The 13,095-nt window shown below is 63.1% G+C and overlaps 1 protein-coding gene and 1 long non-coding RNA gene across 2 annotated transcripts; one reads left to right on the forward strand and one right to left on the reverse strand.

Moving 5' to 3' along the window:
• Positions 1-150: 150 nt before the first annotated feature.
• On the forward strand, positions 151-11,761 carry SIPA1 (signal-induced proliferation-associated 1). Its single transcript, XM_047691040.1, has 16 exons — positions 151-238; positions 2,598-3,361; positions 4,030-4,157; positions 4,242-4,418; positions 6,443-6,617; positions 7,295-7,398; positions 7,653-7,810; positions 7,892-8,507; positions 8,775-9,049; positions 9,982-10,203; positions 10,316-10,427; positions 10,524-10,632; positions 10,724-10,825; positions 10,920-10,974; positions 11,195-11,273; positions 11,369-11,761. Exons 2-16 carry the CDS (start codon positions 2,686-2,688, stop codon positions 11,513-11,515), a joined length of 3,135 nt encoding a protein of 1,044 aa, XP_047546996.1. The 5' UTR covers positions 151-238; positions 2,598-2,685; the 3' UTR covers positions 11,516-11,761.
• On the reverse strand, positions 9,289-11,373 carry LOC125078407 (uncharacterized). Its single transcript, XR_007120882.1, has 2 exons — positions 11,232-11,373; positions 9,289-10,749 (listed from the first exon to the last, which is right to left on the reverse strand). It is a non-coding gene; the product is annotated as an uncharacterized LOC125078407 (long non-coding RNA).
• Positions 11,762-13,095: the final 1,334 nt, after the last annotated feature.

A 13,095-nucleotide genomic window follows, 5' to 3' on the forward strand; every position in this document is an offset into this window, starting at 1 on the left:
GACTGGGCTGGACTCGGTTTGGGTGCTCCAACTGAGCGCCAACCTTACCGACCCAGGGCCTCCAGTCCCCGCCCTCTGAACTTCCCGCAGTAGACTGCTCCCAGGCTGGGTCCGCCCGCTCCACTGCGGTCCCGCCCCCCCACGGCCCCGCCCCCAGGCGGAGCCAGCGCCCGAGCGGTAGCGGGAGAGGCAGCGGGACCCCAGCGCGGGAGGCGGCCACCAGGCGGGAGACCCAGAGGTACCGGCGGGAGCGGGGGAGTGGAAGCACCGCGGTCGGGCCGGACAGGGGGAAAGGTGGCTTGGCGTGGGCCCGGGTGGTGTGTATGTGGAAGGGGGATCCTTGCCGCGTTCGCTGCCTGCACCCTCCTAACCTCCGTCCGGGCTCCGGTCCCGAGTCAGCACGTCCAGTCCCCTACGTCCGGCCGGGTGGCGGCCCCCACTCTCCTTGCGTGACGGCCCGGCCCGCCCGGCCAGTGTGAGGGCGATTGGATGCGGCGGCCCCCGACTCCTCTGGGCGGCGCTGTGGACTGCCCCTGCGGCCGGCCTTGTGCGGGGCTCCCCCTGTCCTGGGGCTCCCCTGATATCGGGACGGCCTCCTCCCCAGCCTTCGCACACCGCCCCCCAGTCTGAGGTCTGGCCTGGGAGGAAACATCTGTCGCGCCCCCTGGCAGCAGAAATGGGGTCATGACCTCCAGATGTGCTGGGAAGCGTCCAGCACCTCCTCCTGGGGCAGCCAGGCCTTCCGGATCTGTGGGGGCGGGGCCGGCCCTCTCCCCCCAGTGACACAGGCTGCAAGGAATGTCCCGGCCTCAATAGACCCTGTGTGAAGCTGCCGGGTGGGGGGCAGAGCCCAAGAACACCCCCAAAGGCAGGGCCAGAGCCCAGCCTTGGGCCAGAACAAGAGGCAGCCCATGGGCTGTGCACGCACACATACACAGAGCTCAGCCCACACGGAACAGGGGCATATACAGCTCCCCTCTCATGTCCCCTCCCACCCCAACACACACATCACAGCCCAGGCCCGAGAGCTTGGCACATGGACCAAAGGCCTGCCTCACCACCACATACTTAACACATGGCCGGCTTCACACTCTCGAACCTCCTTTCAGTCTCTCAGTGGTGCTGGGAAAGGGCAGAAGGGGTAACCTCATTTTAGAGATGAGAGGACAGAGGCTCAGCCTTGGTGTCAGACATTGTCCTAGGAGAAACTATGGGAGGAGGCACCCCAAGCTTGGAGGCCTACCCTTGCAGGGTCCTGGAGCTCTGGATCAGGGCTGCACAGAACCCCTGCCCCTGCCCTGTCCTAGCCCAGCCACACACAGCGTCACTGGAGGATGGACCAAGACCTGCCAGCAGTTGTCTGTGTTGCCAGTGGAGGGTCCCATATCCCTGCCCTGCCTGCCTACACCAACCTGGGTCCACTTGGGGCTGTCCCCCTCCCCCAACTTTCTCACACCACCCTTTGCACCTGCCCTTGGGTCTCCACACATTTCCGCATTTAGCAGGTCCCTGGTGCCTTGGGTGTCTCAGTCTTACATCCTGTGAGACTTTGAGCCTCAGCCCAACCCCCATTCACCTCACACCTACATATACAGGGACAGTTGTGGGCAGGTACCGCACTGTTTAGGCCTGGGAGATTGGCAGACCCGGGTTCAAATCCTAGCTGTAATGTGGGGTTATGTCAGGCAAAGAGCCTCCCTTTATCTGGACCTCAGTTTGAGCATTTGTCACATGGGACTCAGACTCCCCTGTCAGCATCAGGTAGGCAGAGGTCCCATGGTCCCAGTTCCTGCAAAGGGGTTCCATCTGTGTGACTCCTTCCCCTGCCCCCCAGGCATGGCCACAGTCTCCTGCAGAGAGTGAGCCTGGCTGGGCCTGTCCTTCAGGCCGGGGTGATGGGTCCCATGACTGGGCTGGTGTGACCCCAGCACCTTCCTCAGGATATGGGGCTGGGCAAGGGGGCTGGGCTCAGAGTTGGGGCCACTTCCTGTACTGAAGGAAGTCCTCCTGCCGTTTCTGTTGCCCTGCCAGTGCCCCCGGGAACCCCTGTGTCCTTGAGGTGTTGAGGCCATGAGAGCCAGGACATTGAGACCCAGCTTCTGGGTGCTCAGCTCCTCAGGGACCCTGGAGGAAGTGGGAGGGGCAGGGAGGAAGGTCTCTGGGGACAGGACGTCCTCCCTTTGTCAAGTGGGCCGGACCCAGACACCAGTGGCCCCATGGGTTTCCCGTCCCAGGCGGGACAAACCATCTGTCCAACTGGGCCAGGACTTGGTAGGGACCCTTATTCTGGGCCCAGGCCAAAGCCAAGGTGTGTGAGTAGGAACTGAGGGACCCTGGCAGCCTCGGTGCTGCCCGGGTTCCAAACCTCCAGGGCCAAGACTGGGACAGCCCAGCCCCTGGCCCTGACCACTGCTTAGCTTCAGGAGGGGGCTGGAAACCTCAGCCTAAGGCAGACAAGGAAGTGGCCAGGAAAGCGGAAGCGGCTTTGATGGTCGCGGAGGGGGCCGGAAGCCAACCCGCGTGGTGGAGGACCAGGCTGGGGGCCTGGGTTCCTGTTTTCTCCCCAGGCCCCTCTGAGCAGCCCCCTCCTTCCTCAGGGCAGGAACTGGCCTGCTGCCCGGGCACCAACCCCCCGTGCCCGCCAATGCGACCCGTTCCCCGGAGAGCCAGGCCCACAGCACGCCCATGTGGGCAGGCGGCGGCGTGGGGAGCCCTCGGCGGGGCGCGGCCCCTGCACCCACGGATGACCTCTTTGCGCGCAAGCTGCGCCAGCCAGCACGGCCACCGCTGACACCGCACACTTTCGAGCCAAGGCCAGCCCGAGGCCCGCTCCTGCGCAGCGGCAGCGATGCGGGCGAGGCCCGGCCCCCCACACCAGCCAGCCCGCGTGCCCGTGCCCACAGCCACGAGGAGGCCAGCCGCCCTGCCGCGGGCCCCACCCGGCTCTTCAGTGACCCGCTGGCCCTGCTGGGGCTGCCGGCCGAGGAGCCGGAGCCCGCCTTTCCGCCAGTGCCTGAGCCCCACTGGTTTGCCCACTATGACGTGCAGAGTCTCCTCTTTGACTGGGCTCCAAAGCCGCGGGGGACAGGGGGCCACGCGGAGGCCGCCTCTGGGACTCCGGCCTCTGCTGAGGACCGCTCTGCGGGCTCGGACCTGCTGCTTGAAGCGCCTGGCTTTGTGAGTGAGCTTGGGGGTGAGGGTGAGCTGGGCCTGGGTGGACCCGTGCCCCCACCCGTGCCCCCTGCACTGCCCAACGCCGCCGTGTCCGTCCTGGAAGAGCCACAGAACCGAACTTCAGCCTACAGCCTGGAGCACGCAGACCTGGGCGCCGGCTACTACCGCAAGTACTTCTATGGCAAAGGTAAGGAGAGGGCTGCCTGGCTGGGCGGCAGTCCCTGTCACCTGGGGAGCACACAGTAGGGCTCACGAGTTGTCCCTTCCCTGTTAAGTTCCTGGCCATATGAAGGACCGTGCTCTGCCTCTGGGGCCAAGACCGCCCTGCGGAGCCGAGCTTTAACCATGTTCCTAAGGCCTTTGGCCGCCATCTGATTCTTCCTCCTGCCCCTCCGGGCTGGGGGGAGATTTCCCATCAACATTTCTGTGAGGTGGAAACAGGTCTGAGAGCCTCTGCACCCTTGTGGGAAACTTGTTCCTTCTCATCGGCGGTCAGAAGCGAGGGCCGCTTACATCCTGCCGCGGAGCATGGGCGTGGCGCGCCCTTGGCCTTGCAGGACGTAGACCTGTTAGCAGGCGGGCATTGGCCCCCTGCGTCGGGGGCAAGGCGTGCTGTGTGCGGAGCCGCCTAGGGGGCGGGGCAGAGGGCCGAGCATCAGGGAGGCCGCACGAATAGGGATTTGGCCTTGTAGGATGTAGGCGGGGCAGCGGAGGGAGGTGGCCTTAGTCTAAGGTCTGCACTAGGAGAAGCGATGGGGCGTGGGCGGGGCTTCGAGATGGGCGTGGTCGAGCCCGGGTGGGACTCCCAGGAGGGCGGGACCAGTCATCCACGGCCCGGGCCCCCCTCCCCACCAGAACATCAGAACTTCTTCGGACTGGACGAGGTGCTGGGTCCGGTGGCAGTGAGCCTGCGGAGGGAAGAGAAGGAAAGCAGCGGAGGGGGCACTCTGCACAGCTACCGCATCATCGTGCGGACCACACAGGTGGGCGAGGGTCCTGAGATCCGACCGCGGATTGCCTCCTCGAAAACCTGTATGGATTCTGAGATCCGTACATCCCCTCCTCAGCTCCGGACCCTCCGAGGCACCATCTCGGAAGATGCGCTGCCGCCGGGGCCCCCACGGGGCCTGTCCCCTAGGAAGCTTCTGGAACACGTGGCTCCGCGGCTGAGCCCGACCTGCCTGCGCCTGGGCTCAGCTTCACCAAAGGTGCCACGCACACTGCTCACGCTGGATGAGCAAGTGGTGAGTGGCCGGCGGGGTCCCCCCTCGGATCCCAACCCAACAGCTACATACACCTGGTCAGAACCCAGCCTGTCCAGCTCCCAGCGACCCAGCCTTGACCCTGATCCTGGGCCGGAGGGTGACCCAGGAGAGCTGGCCTTTCAGAGAGGGCAGCAGAGGTCATCCAGAACCTTGCCTCTCAAAGTAAAATTTGTAGACCAGCAGCAACATCCACATTATCTGGGAGCTAGTTAGAAATGCAGATTTGGGGGCCCTGTACTCCACCTCTAATCTGCTGAATCAGAGGCTGTACTTTAAGAAGGTCCCGAGTTAATTCCTATGTACATTTCAGCTGAGAAGCATTGGTCTGACCATCCCCTCCCCTTCCTGCACACACCTCTCATTCTCATTCTCTGTCCACTTGGCCGGCAAGGTGCTACGTAGTCTCCTCTCAGTGCGGGGTGCTTACGCCTTGGGGCTGCCTATCCCACTATGGGGCAGTGGAAGTCCCTCCCTAGCCTATGCTGAAAGCTGCCTGCTGGCTCTGATTCTCCTCCTCTGTGTCATTCAATCTGTCAGCCACTCAACAAACATTTCCTCAACCTTGGTGCCAGGCCCCAGAGTGGACGCTGGAGACATGTCCAGACGAGGTGCTGTCTCTGAGTAGCTCGCAGCCAGCATGGGGGAAAGAGAGAGACCGACCTACAGGGAATTGTGAGAGATTGTGGAGCAGTGAAAGGGGAATGTTGAAGGCTCCATGGGGCACGAAGTTTGTTTTGACAGCCCTGCCTTGGCTGGGGGTTTAGTGTCATGGTAGAAATGTAAGAGTTTAAGTCAGGAAAAGCAGGCATTTTCTGGGCAGAAGGAACAACTTGTGTGAAAGCCTAGAATCAGAGCAGGTCACATTGGGGTCCTGTAGGGAGTTCTGTGTGGCTGGAGTTGTGCTTGGGGGGAAGGGGTTGGGGGAAGGCTTGCATTTGGTGGTGGGGGCACTGGGGAGCCATGGAAGATATGAGAAGTAGAGCAGCCCTCTGGCTGGAGTATGGGGGCCAGACTGGAGGGTCAGGGAGGCCAGGCCAAAGGCTGTTGCAGTCATCCAGGCCACACCCGGCGGTGATGATGCAGATGTGAAGGGGAGAGGACAGTCCAGGGGTAGATGGGTGGGATGGGAGCATCCATGAGGAGATGAGGCGTCCAGGTGAGGGAAGGACATCTGGGCAGCTGGAGAAGTATGTCTGGAGCTCAGAAGAGAGGTTGGGGCTGGAGGCAGAGACTGGAGTGTGTTTCCATGGAGACAGCTGTTGCAGTCACTGAGGGCGAAAACCATGGGTGGAGAAGAGGCCCAGACCAGGGCGGGTGGGGTTGTTAGGGTCTCAGGCAACATGAAGTTTAGTTGTTCCAAGTGCCTGCTGTGGTGTGACCGTGCCAGGACGAAGCCATGCCTGTGGGCTGTCAGGGGAAGCGGGGGCGGAAGCGGGGCTGCAGGGCTTCCGAGGGACCCACTCAAAGTGGGGTCTGTGGGTGTAGACAAGTTTCATATGAAGAAAGGAGGCCTGAGCTGGAGGGGCCCGAGAACCTTGACCTCAGCACGATTAACCCCCGATGGGAGGAAGTCAAAGGAGCCAGGGGCAGGGCAAGCGAAGGTGGTACAGGGCTCAAGGCCTCCAGAGGCTGGGCTGGGGGTGCCTGGGATTTGAGGGAGGGGAGGACAGGCTAACCTTCAGATAAGGAGGAGAACAATGGGAACATTTATTGGGATCAAGCACACTCTGCCTGGGTCTTCTCCACGAATCACCTCCTCTCTCTCAAGAGGTCACTCGAGAACCAATGCCCCTCCTGGTCCCTTCTCACCTGTGACTTCTCCAGACCACTAGCAGCAGGACCTACTGAACCCTCTTAGAAGACCCAGAGGAGGCTTAGGGAGGGTGGCGCTCAGGGACACATGTAGAGACAGCCCGGCCCCCGGGTCATTCCCCAAACCTGGGGGGGACCCCAGAGACTGAGGCCTGGGCCTTCCATCTGTTCCCCACCCCCAATCCCGGCAGCTGAGCTTCCAGCGCAAGGTGGGCATCCTGTACTGCCGCGCGGGCCAGGCCTCGGAGGAGGACATGTACAACAACCGGGAGGCAGGACCCGCCTTCATGCAGTTCCTCACCCTGCTGGGCGACGTGGTGCGGCTCAAAGGCTTTGAGAGCTACAGGGCCCAACTGGACACCAAAAGTGAGGTCCTGGGGGGCTGGGGAGAGGGGGGCAGACAGCCTTGGCGGGAACCAGCTGCTTTGTCATTTCTCTACCCCATGCTGGCCTGGGCCCAGGCTCGGGGTTGCAGAGTTCTTTGGGTAGGCTGAGGACACAGGTCAGGGGCTGTGGGGGCCAAGCGAGCCATAGGCTGGAAGGAGGGACTAGGATCGTCCCCCGAGGCCCTGATGTCCTACCATCTGAGCTGGGGCCAAGGGGGTTTGCGGGCACCCCCCCCCCCCCCACCACACACATAGTCCGCCAGCCCAGCTTCCTGGAGAGCACGCCTGCTTCTCTGGTTGGAAGTGTCCCAGGGCCCCTTATGGAGCACCAGTCTTGCCTCCCACTCTCAGCTGCTCCCCACATGCTGGTGCCTGGGCCGACATCTGTCCTCTCCCGGGACATCCACCCCCGCCTCCCTCATAGCGGGCCATTCCTCCTTTCAGTCTTCATTCTGTCTCGGCTGGCCTGCCTGGATCCTGTGGGGGAAGGGGAAGGGAGCAGCCAAAGCTGAGGCCCCTAGACCTCATGGCCCGTGGCGGGAAGGGGTTGTTCACCTGCTGATTGGGGACACAGGAGCTCCAGACCTCAGGCAGGGAAGGCAAGTTCAAGAAGATTCCCCTTCCTCTCCCTCTGTGTCTCCAATTCCCTGGCCGCAGCGGATTCCACGGGCACGCACTCCCTCTACACCACCTACCAGGACCACGAGATCATGTTCCACGTGTCCACGATGCTGCCTTACACCCCCAATAACCAGCAGCAGGTGTGAGGGGGCTAGCTTGGGGGGGTAGCCAAGAGCCTCTGGGGACCCCTGCAGCGGTGTTGTGTGGGCGGAGGCATTTGAACCTTGGCCTGGCTTCTCTTGAGCCTTAACAATCTTCCCCAAAGGCAAACACCCAGACCTTGACCAGGGGCAGATGGGGGAGCCGCTGACACCCAGGCTCTGGCCTGACTGCATGTGGAGGGCCTTGGAGGACAGACAGGTCCGGCTTACATCCCCCACCGTCTAACTCCCAGCTCCTGCGGAAACGCCACATCGGCAACGACATCGTGACCATCGTGTTCCAGGAGCCCGGCAGCAAGCCCTTCTCCCCTACCACCATCCGCTCACACTTCCAGCACGTGTTCCTGGTGGTGCGGGCTGACGAGCCCTGCACTCCGCACACCTCCTACAGGTGGGTGCCCCGGGGGGTCTCAGTTCTGCCGATATCGGGGGCCCTCCCGGTTGCCCTTGACTCCCACCTCCCTCCCTTCAGGGTGGCCGTGAGCCGCACCCAGGACACCCCGGCCTTTGGACCAGCTCTGCCACAGGGCGGAGGCCCCTTCGCAGCCAACTCCGACTTCCGCGCCTTCCTGCTGGCCAAGGCGCTCAACGGCGAGCAGGCAGCGGGCCACGCACGCCAGTTCCACGCCATGGCCACGCGCACGCGTCAGCAGTACCTGCAGGACCTGGCCACCAACGAGGTGACCACCACGTCGCTGGACTCGGCTTCGCGCTTCGGCCTGCCCTCCCTGGGCGGGAGGCGGCGGGCGCCCCCTCGGGGCCCGGGCGCCGAGCTGCAGGCGGCGGGGGCGCTGGTGTGGGGCGTGCGCGCGGCGCCCGGAGCGCGGGGAGCGGCGGGGGCTGGGGTCGAGGCCGGAGGTCCCGACGACGCCGAGGTGCCCTGCCTGCTGGGCATCTCGGCCGAGGCGCTGGTACTCGTGGCGCCGCGCGACGGTCGCGTGGTCTTCAACTGCGCCTGTCGCGACGTGCTGGCCTGGACCTTCTCGGAGCAGCGGCTCGACCTGTACCACGGCCGCGGTGAGGCGATCACGCTGCGGTTCGACGGGTCCCCCGGCCAAGCCGTAGGCGAGGTCGTGGCGCGCCTGCAGGTGAGGCCCCGGAGTCAGGGCGGGCGCTCGGAGGGCGGAGAGGGCGGTGGAACCCCTCGCTCCCGCCGCCTCTCCCGTGTAAAGGGGAAACCCGGGGCCAGGGGGTGAGATCCAGCCCTGGCGCTTGGCAGAGCTGGAATTGGGGGGTCCTCCGGCGGGTGGCTTGCGCTGAGCCCCAGACTCTGGGTCCGCGGGGTGGGTGCGGGGAGGTCCGGGCGGCCCCGGGCGCGGTCCCCCCTTCCCCGCTCACGCCCCGCCCCGCCCCAGCTGGTGAGCCGCGGCTGCGAGACCCGCGAGCTGGCGCTGCCCCGCGACGGCCAAGGCCGCCTGGGCTTCGAGGTGGACGCCGAGGGCTTCATCACGCACGTGGAGCGCTTCACGTTCGCCGAGACGGCGGGGCTGCGGCCGGGGGCGCGCCTGCTGCGCGTGTGCGGCCAGACGCTGCCCACGCTGGGCTCCGAGGCCGCCGCCCAGCTCCTGCGCTCGGCGCCCAAGGTCTGCGTCACCGTCCTGCCCCCCGACGAGAGCGGCCGGCCCCGCAGGTCAGGCCCGGGACGCGGGGAGGCGGGAGTACCCGGCCGCTGGCCACCTCGGAGCCCGTGCCTCCCGGGTCGCCGTTAGCATTTCCCCAGAGAGTACCTAGGGAGAGGCAGGATCTCCTCCAGAGACTCTGTCTCTTAATCCCTGGGAGTCATATGCAGCGTGAAGCCAATTAAACAGGCTGTTTTTACTGCTCGGGATCTAACAATCAGCCCCATCTTTTTTTTTTTTTTTTTTTTTAAAGGATCATCCAAAACACATACATGCTATTGATTAATTGCTGTCTTAGCCAGGACATGCGAACTTTTTCTGTAAAGCGCCAGAGAGTAAATATTTAGGTTTTCTGGGCCATCTGGTCTCTGCTACAGGTACACAGCTCTGCTGTAGCACAAAAGCATCCGTAGACGACTGGTAAATGCATGAGTTTTCTTTATTCCACTAAAACTTTGTGGGCACTGAAATTCGAGTTTCCTTAATTTTCACGTGCCATGAAATATTCTTTTGATTTCTTTCAATGGTTTAACAATGTAAAACCCACTCTTGGCTCACAGGAGTACAAGAACAGTCGCATCTGCTAAAACAGAAAAAGGCACACAGGCTGGATTTGGTTCACGAGCAGTAGGTTTTAGATCTCCACGCTAAGTGATTTACTTGTGTTAGTATTTAAAGCCTCATAGCAAGCTGTGGACCAGTACTGTTATCCCCATTTCACAGATGGAGAAATCGGTGTTCCGAGCAAGTTGCCCGGGATATGCAGAGGCAGTACTGGGGCCTGAAAAATGGCCAGCAGTCAGGCAAACAGTTTTCATTGTTAGGGAGTTTGGAGAGCTCTCCTCCTGGAAGTGAGCCTCAGGGACAGCTGGGAGTGGGGTTGGAGATGCAGGACACTGGGGACAGGCCATTCCTGCCTGACACAGCCCACTCCTCCCTGCAGGAGCTTTTCGGAGCTGTACACGCTATCTCTGCAGGAGCCCAGCCGGCGTCCTGCCCCGGAGCCGGTGCAGGAGGAGGCCCCAGGGGTGGTGACCCTGCTGCCCACCACGAAGCAGCTGCTGCAATTGTGCCTGCACGATAGTGGCAGTCCCACAGGGCCTGGGGATCTGGCTGAAGAGAGGACTGAGTTCCTGCACAGCCAGCACTCACCGTCCCCCCGCAGGTACCCCCTCTTGGCCTTCCCTCCTCTCCGGGCGCAGTGAGGCTGGACCGGCGTGGTCCGGAAAGCAGGGGCTGTGCAGCTTCCCTTGCTGAGCTGTCCCTGCTCTGCCCAGTTCCCTGTCAGACGAGGCCCCAGTCCTGCCCAACACCACCCCGGACCTCCTCCTGGCCGCCACGGCCAAGCCGGCAGCACCCAGTACTGGCAGGGAGACACCCCCCACCCAGGTGAGCAGAAACGAGACTCTGGAGCCTGAAGCGCAGGGGTGGGCACAGTGATGGTGGTGGACGTTTCTGCATCCATACCCATTCATACCCCCCCAGGATGGGCCAGGCAGCCCCAGTGGTGGTGAGGACAGGGACGACCCGGCCCCAGAGCTGAGGGCCTCCTTCCTGCCACGAACCTTGTCTCTGCGGAACTCCATCAGCAAAAGTGAGTCTAGGGCAAGGTGGGGCAGGGTGGTGGGGGGCTCAGAGTGGCTGGCTTGGGCTTCCCTGGCTGAGCCACCTCCTTGTGTCCACAGTCATGTCGGAGGCAGGCAGTGAGACCCTGGAAGATGAGTGGCAGTCCATCTCAGAGATCGCCTCCACTTGCAACACCATCCTGCAGTCACTGTCCCGGGAGGGTGAGGCCACCAGGACGCTGAGGCTGGAGCCGGGATAGGGTGGGGCTTTCTCCTTTTACCTACCTGCCCACGTGATCCCTGTGTCCACCCACAGGACAGCCCATCCCGGAGAATGGAGATGGCAAGGGAATGCCAAAGGCCGATGCCGAGTAAGCCTCCCTGTGCCGGACCTAGTCCCTTCACTGTGCGCGTGTGACCACCGTCGGTGCCCATGACGAGAACTAAGCCTTGTCCCAGGCAGGGCTCTGCTTTTCTGGACATAGAAGTCTGTGAACACAGGAGCTGGGCCTGTCCCATTTAAGTGGGTCGGGGGGCAGGCAGAGGTGCTGCTGCCTGCCTGGTCCTGTGACCTGACCCCTCTGTCCTCAGGCCAGAACCCGGGAGCCTGTCCGAGAAGGTTTCTCACCTGGAGGCCACACTCAGGAAGCTGCAGGAGGACCTGGAGAAGGTGACAGTGTGGGTGGGCTGGGGGTCAGCAGGGAGTGTACAGGGCTGCCTTGGGAAAGGATCCAGCGTCGTGACACCTGCCTCCCCCCACCCCAGGAGAGGGCGGACAGGGCAGCCCTGGAGGAGGAGGTCCGGAGCCTGCGGCACAACAACCGGAGGCTTCAGGCTGAGTCGGAGAGCGCTGCCACCCGCTTGCTCCTGGCATCCAAGCAGCTGGGCACACCCACCACCGATCTGGACTGAGCTGACTGTCTGGTCCAGCCTCAGCCTGGCTGGGGACCTGCTGGCTACTGCTCAGGCCCTTCAGGGCACCTGGGGCACAGCAGAGGCCCTGGGCCCTCCTCAGGAACTCTCCCTGCGCTCCGAGGCGCATCTTAGCACTGCCCCACTCCCCCTCCCGGAATTTGGTGAAGTCCCCCTTACCCTGTCCCTGTTTGTAAATATTCTGTGGAGAAAAGGGGACTTCAGGGAGTAAAGAAGCTACTACTATTTGTGTCTGTGCGGGTGTTCATGACATGATGGGGGAAGGGGTTTTGCCTCCAGAAGCTCCAGCCAGGTTCCCGGACCACTTAGAAGGACAGGCCTTTGGACCATTGGTCCAGGTTAGGTTGGCACTCACTGAGGCGTTCTCTGAAGCTAGGCCACCCCTTGGCTTCTCTCCCACAAACATTTATTGGTCTGTTGGGAAGCAGATGTTCACACCCCACACCTACTCTGCTTTGTCTTGGGAGCTGGCCCAGCCAGGCACTTGCCCTGGAACCAGACCTGAGGGAAGGAGATCAGGGGCAGAAGGGACAGAGGTGGACCTGCAGGGCAGGGGGAGGGATGGAGTTTAGGGATCAATGAGAGCTTGACTATGCCCGGATGTAAAGGCCCTCTCACTTTTCAAGGTGCTGCCCCCCAAGGCAGGCTGCACCTCCTTTCTTTAGGTAGGCTGGCGCTCCCTTGCCCCTAAGAGGTGACCGTATGACCCTGGGAAAGCCAAGGGGGAGGCGTGGCCTGGCTGGGAGGACTAGGGCTCATTCGTTCCCGTTCCCCGGGGGACTCAGGCTGCGAACACTGCTCAGCTAAGCCAACCGCTTCCTCTGCTCCGGACCCTTCTCAGCCCTCCGGATGCCTCGCGCGGCTCGCCCTAGCCCCGCCCCCGGTGCTGGGGTTCCATCAAGCCCCGCCTCTCCGGGAGCTACCCCGCGGGTTCGCAGGGGTCTTGACCTGGCAACCGCGCTCGGGGCCGCCCTTGCACTTGGCCTGATCCCTGAGTGGCCCACCTGCTTCGGGCCCCACCCCTGGCTCCGCCCCCTGGGCCAGAGGCTGGAGTGCAGGCTCGGCTCTCCAGATGTTATCTGGTACCCCCACGTTCCGCACCTGCTGGGGTCGTCCTCGCAGGCACAGTCCGTCGGCGTCTGCAGCCAGGGCCTGTTGTTCCCAGGGGACGCGCTAGCTTTTGCTGCAGGCCCCACCGATAACCCACAAGCGACTGCCTTCGCCTCCCGCAGCAGCCCGAAGCCAGAATTTAGCCGCCGCCAGACTCAGGGCCGGGGTTTCCCCGCAGCGCATCGCCCGCCCCAGACCCTTGCAGAATGCTCTCTGTGCGCCTGCGCACTTGAGAAGGCAGGGTCTTGCGGGCCAAGGCCTCTCACGAAGACTGCTTTACTGCGCCTGCGTTGGGCTAAACCGGAAGTACGTCCAGCTCCCCCTCTTCGGGCTGTGGCCTAGCTTTTGTTTAGGCCTCCCTGGGCTGCAGACTTTTTCTCTGGCTCTGGCAGAACGGGATGTCAAAGCAAAGGCCTCTACCTGGAATCTCCTCTTCCCCAGCAGATGCA

Source organism: Lutra lutra, chromosome 10, assembly GCF_902655055.1.
Source record: "Lutra lutra chromosome 10, mLutLut1.2, whole genome shotgun sequence".
In the NCBI taxonomy this organism is placed as follows: Eukaryota; Metazoa; Chordata; class Mammalia; order Carnivora; family Mustelidae; genus Lutra; species Lutra lutra.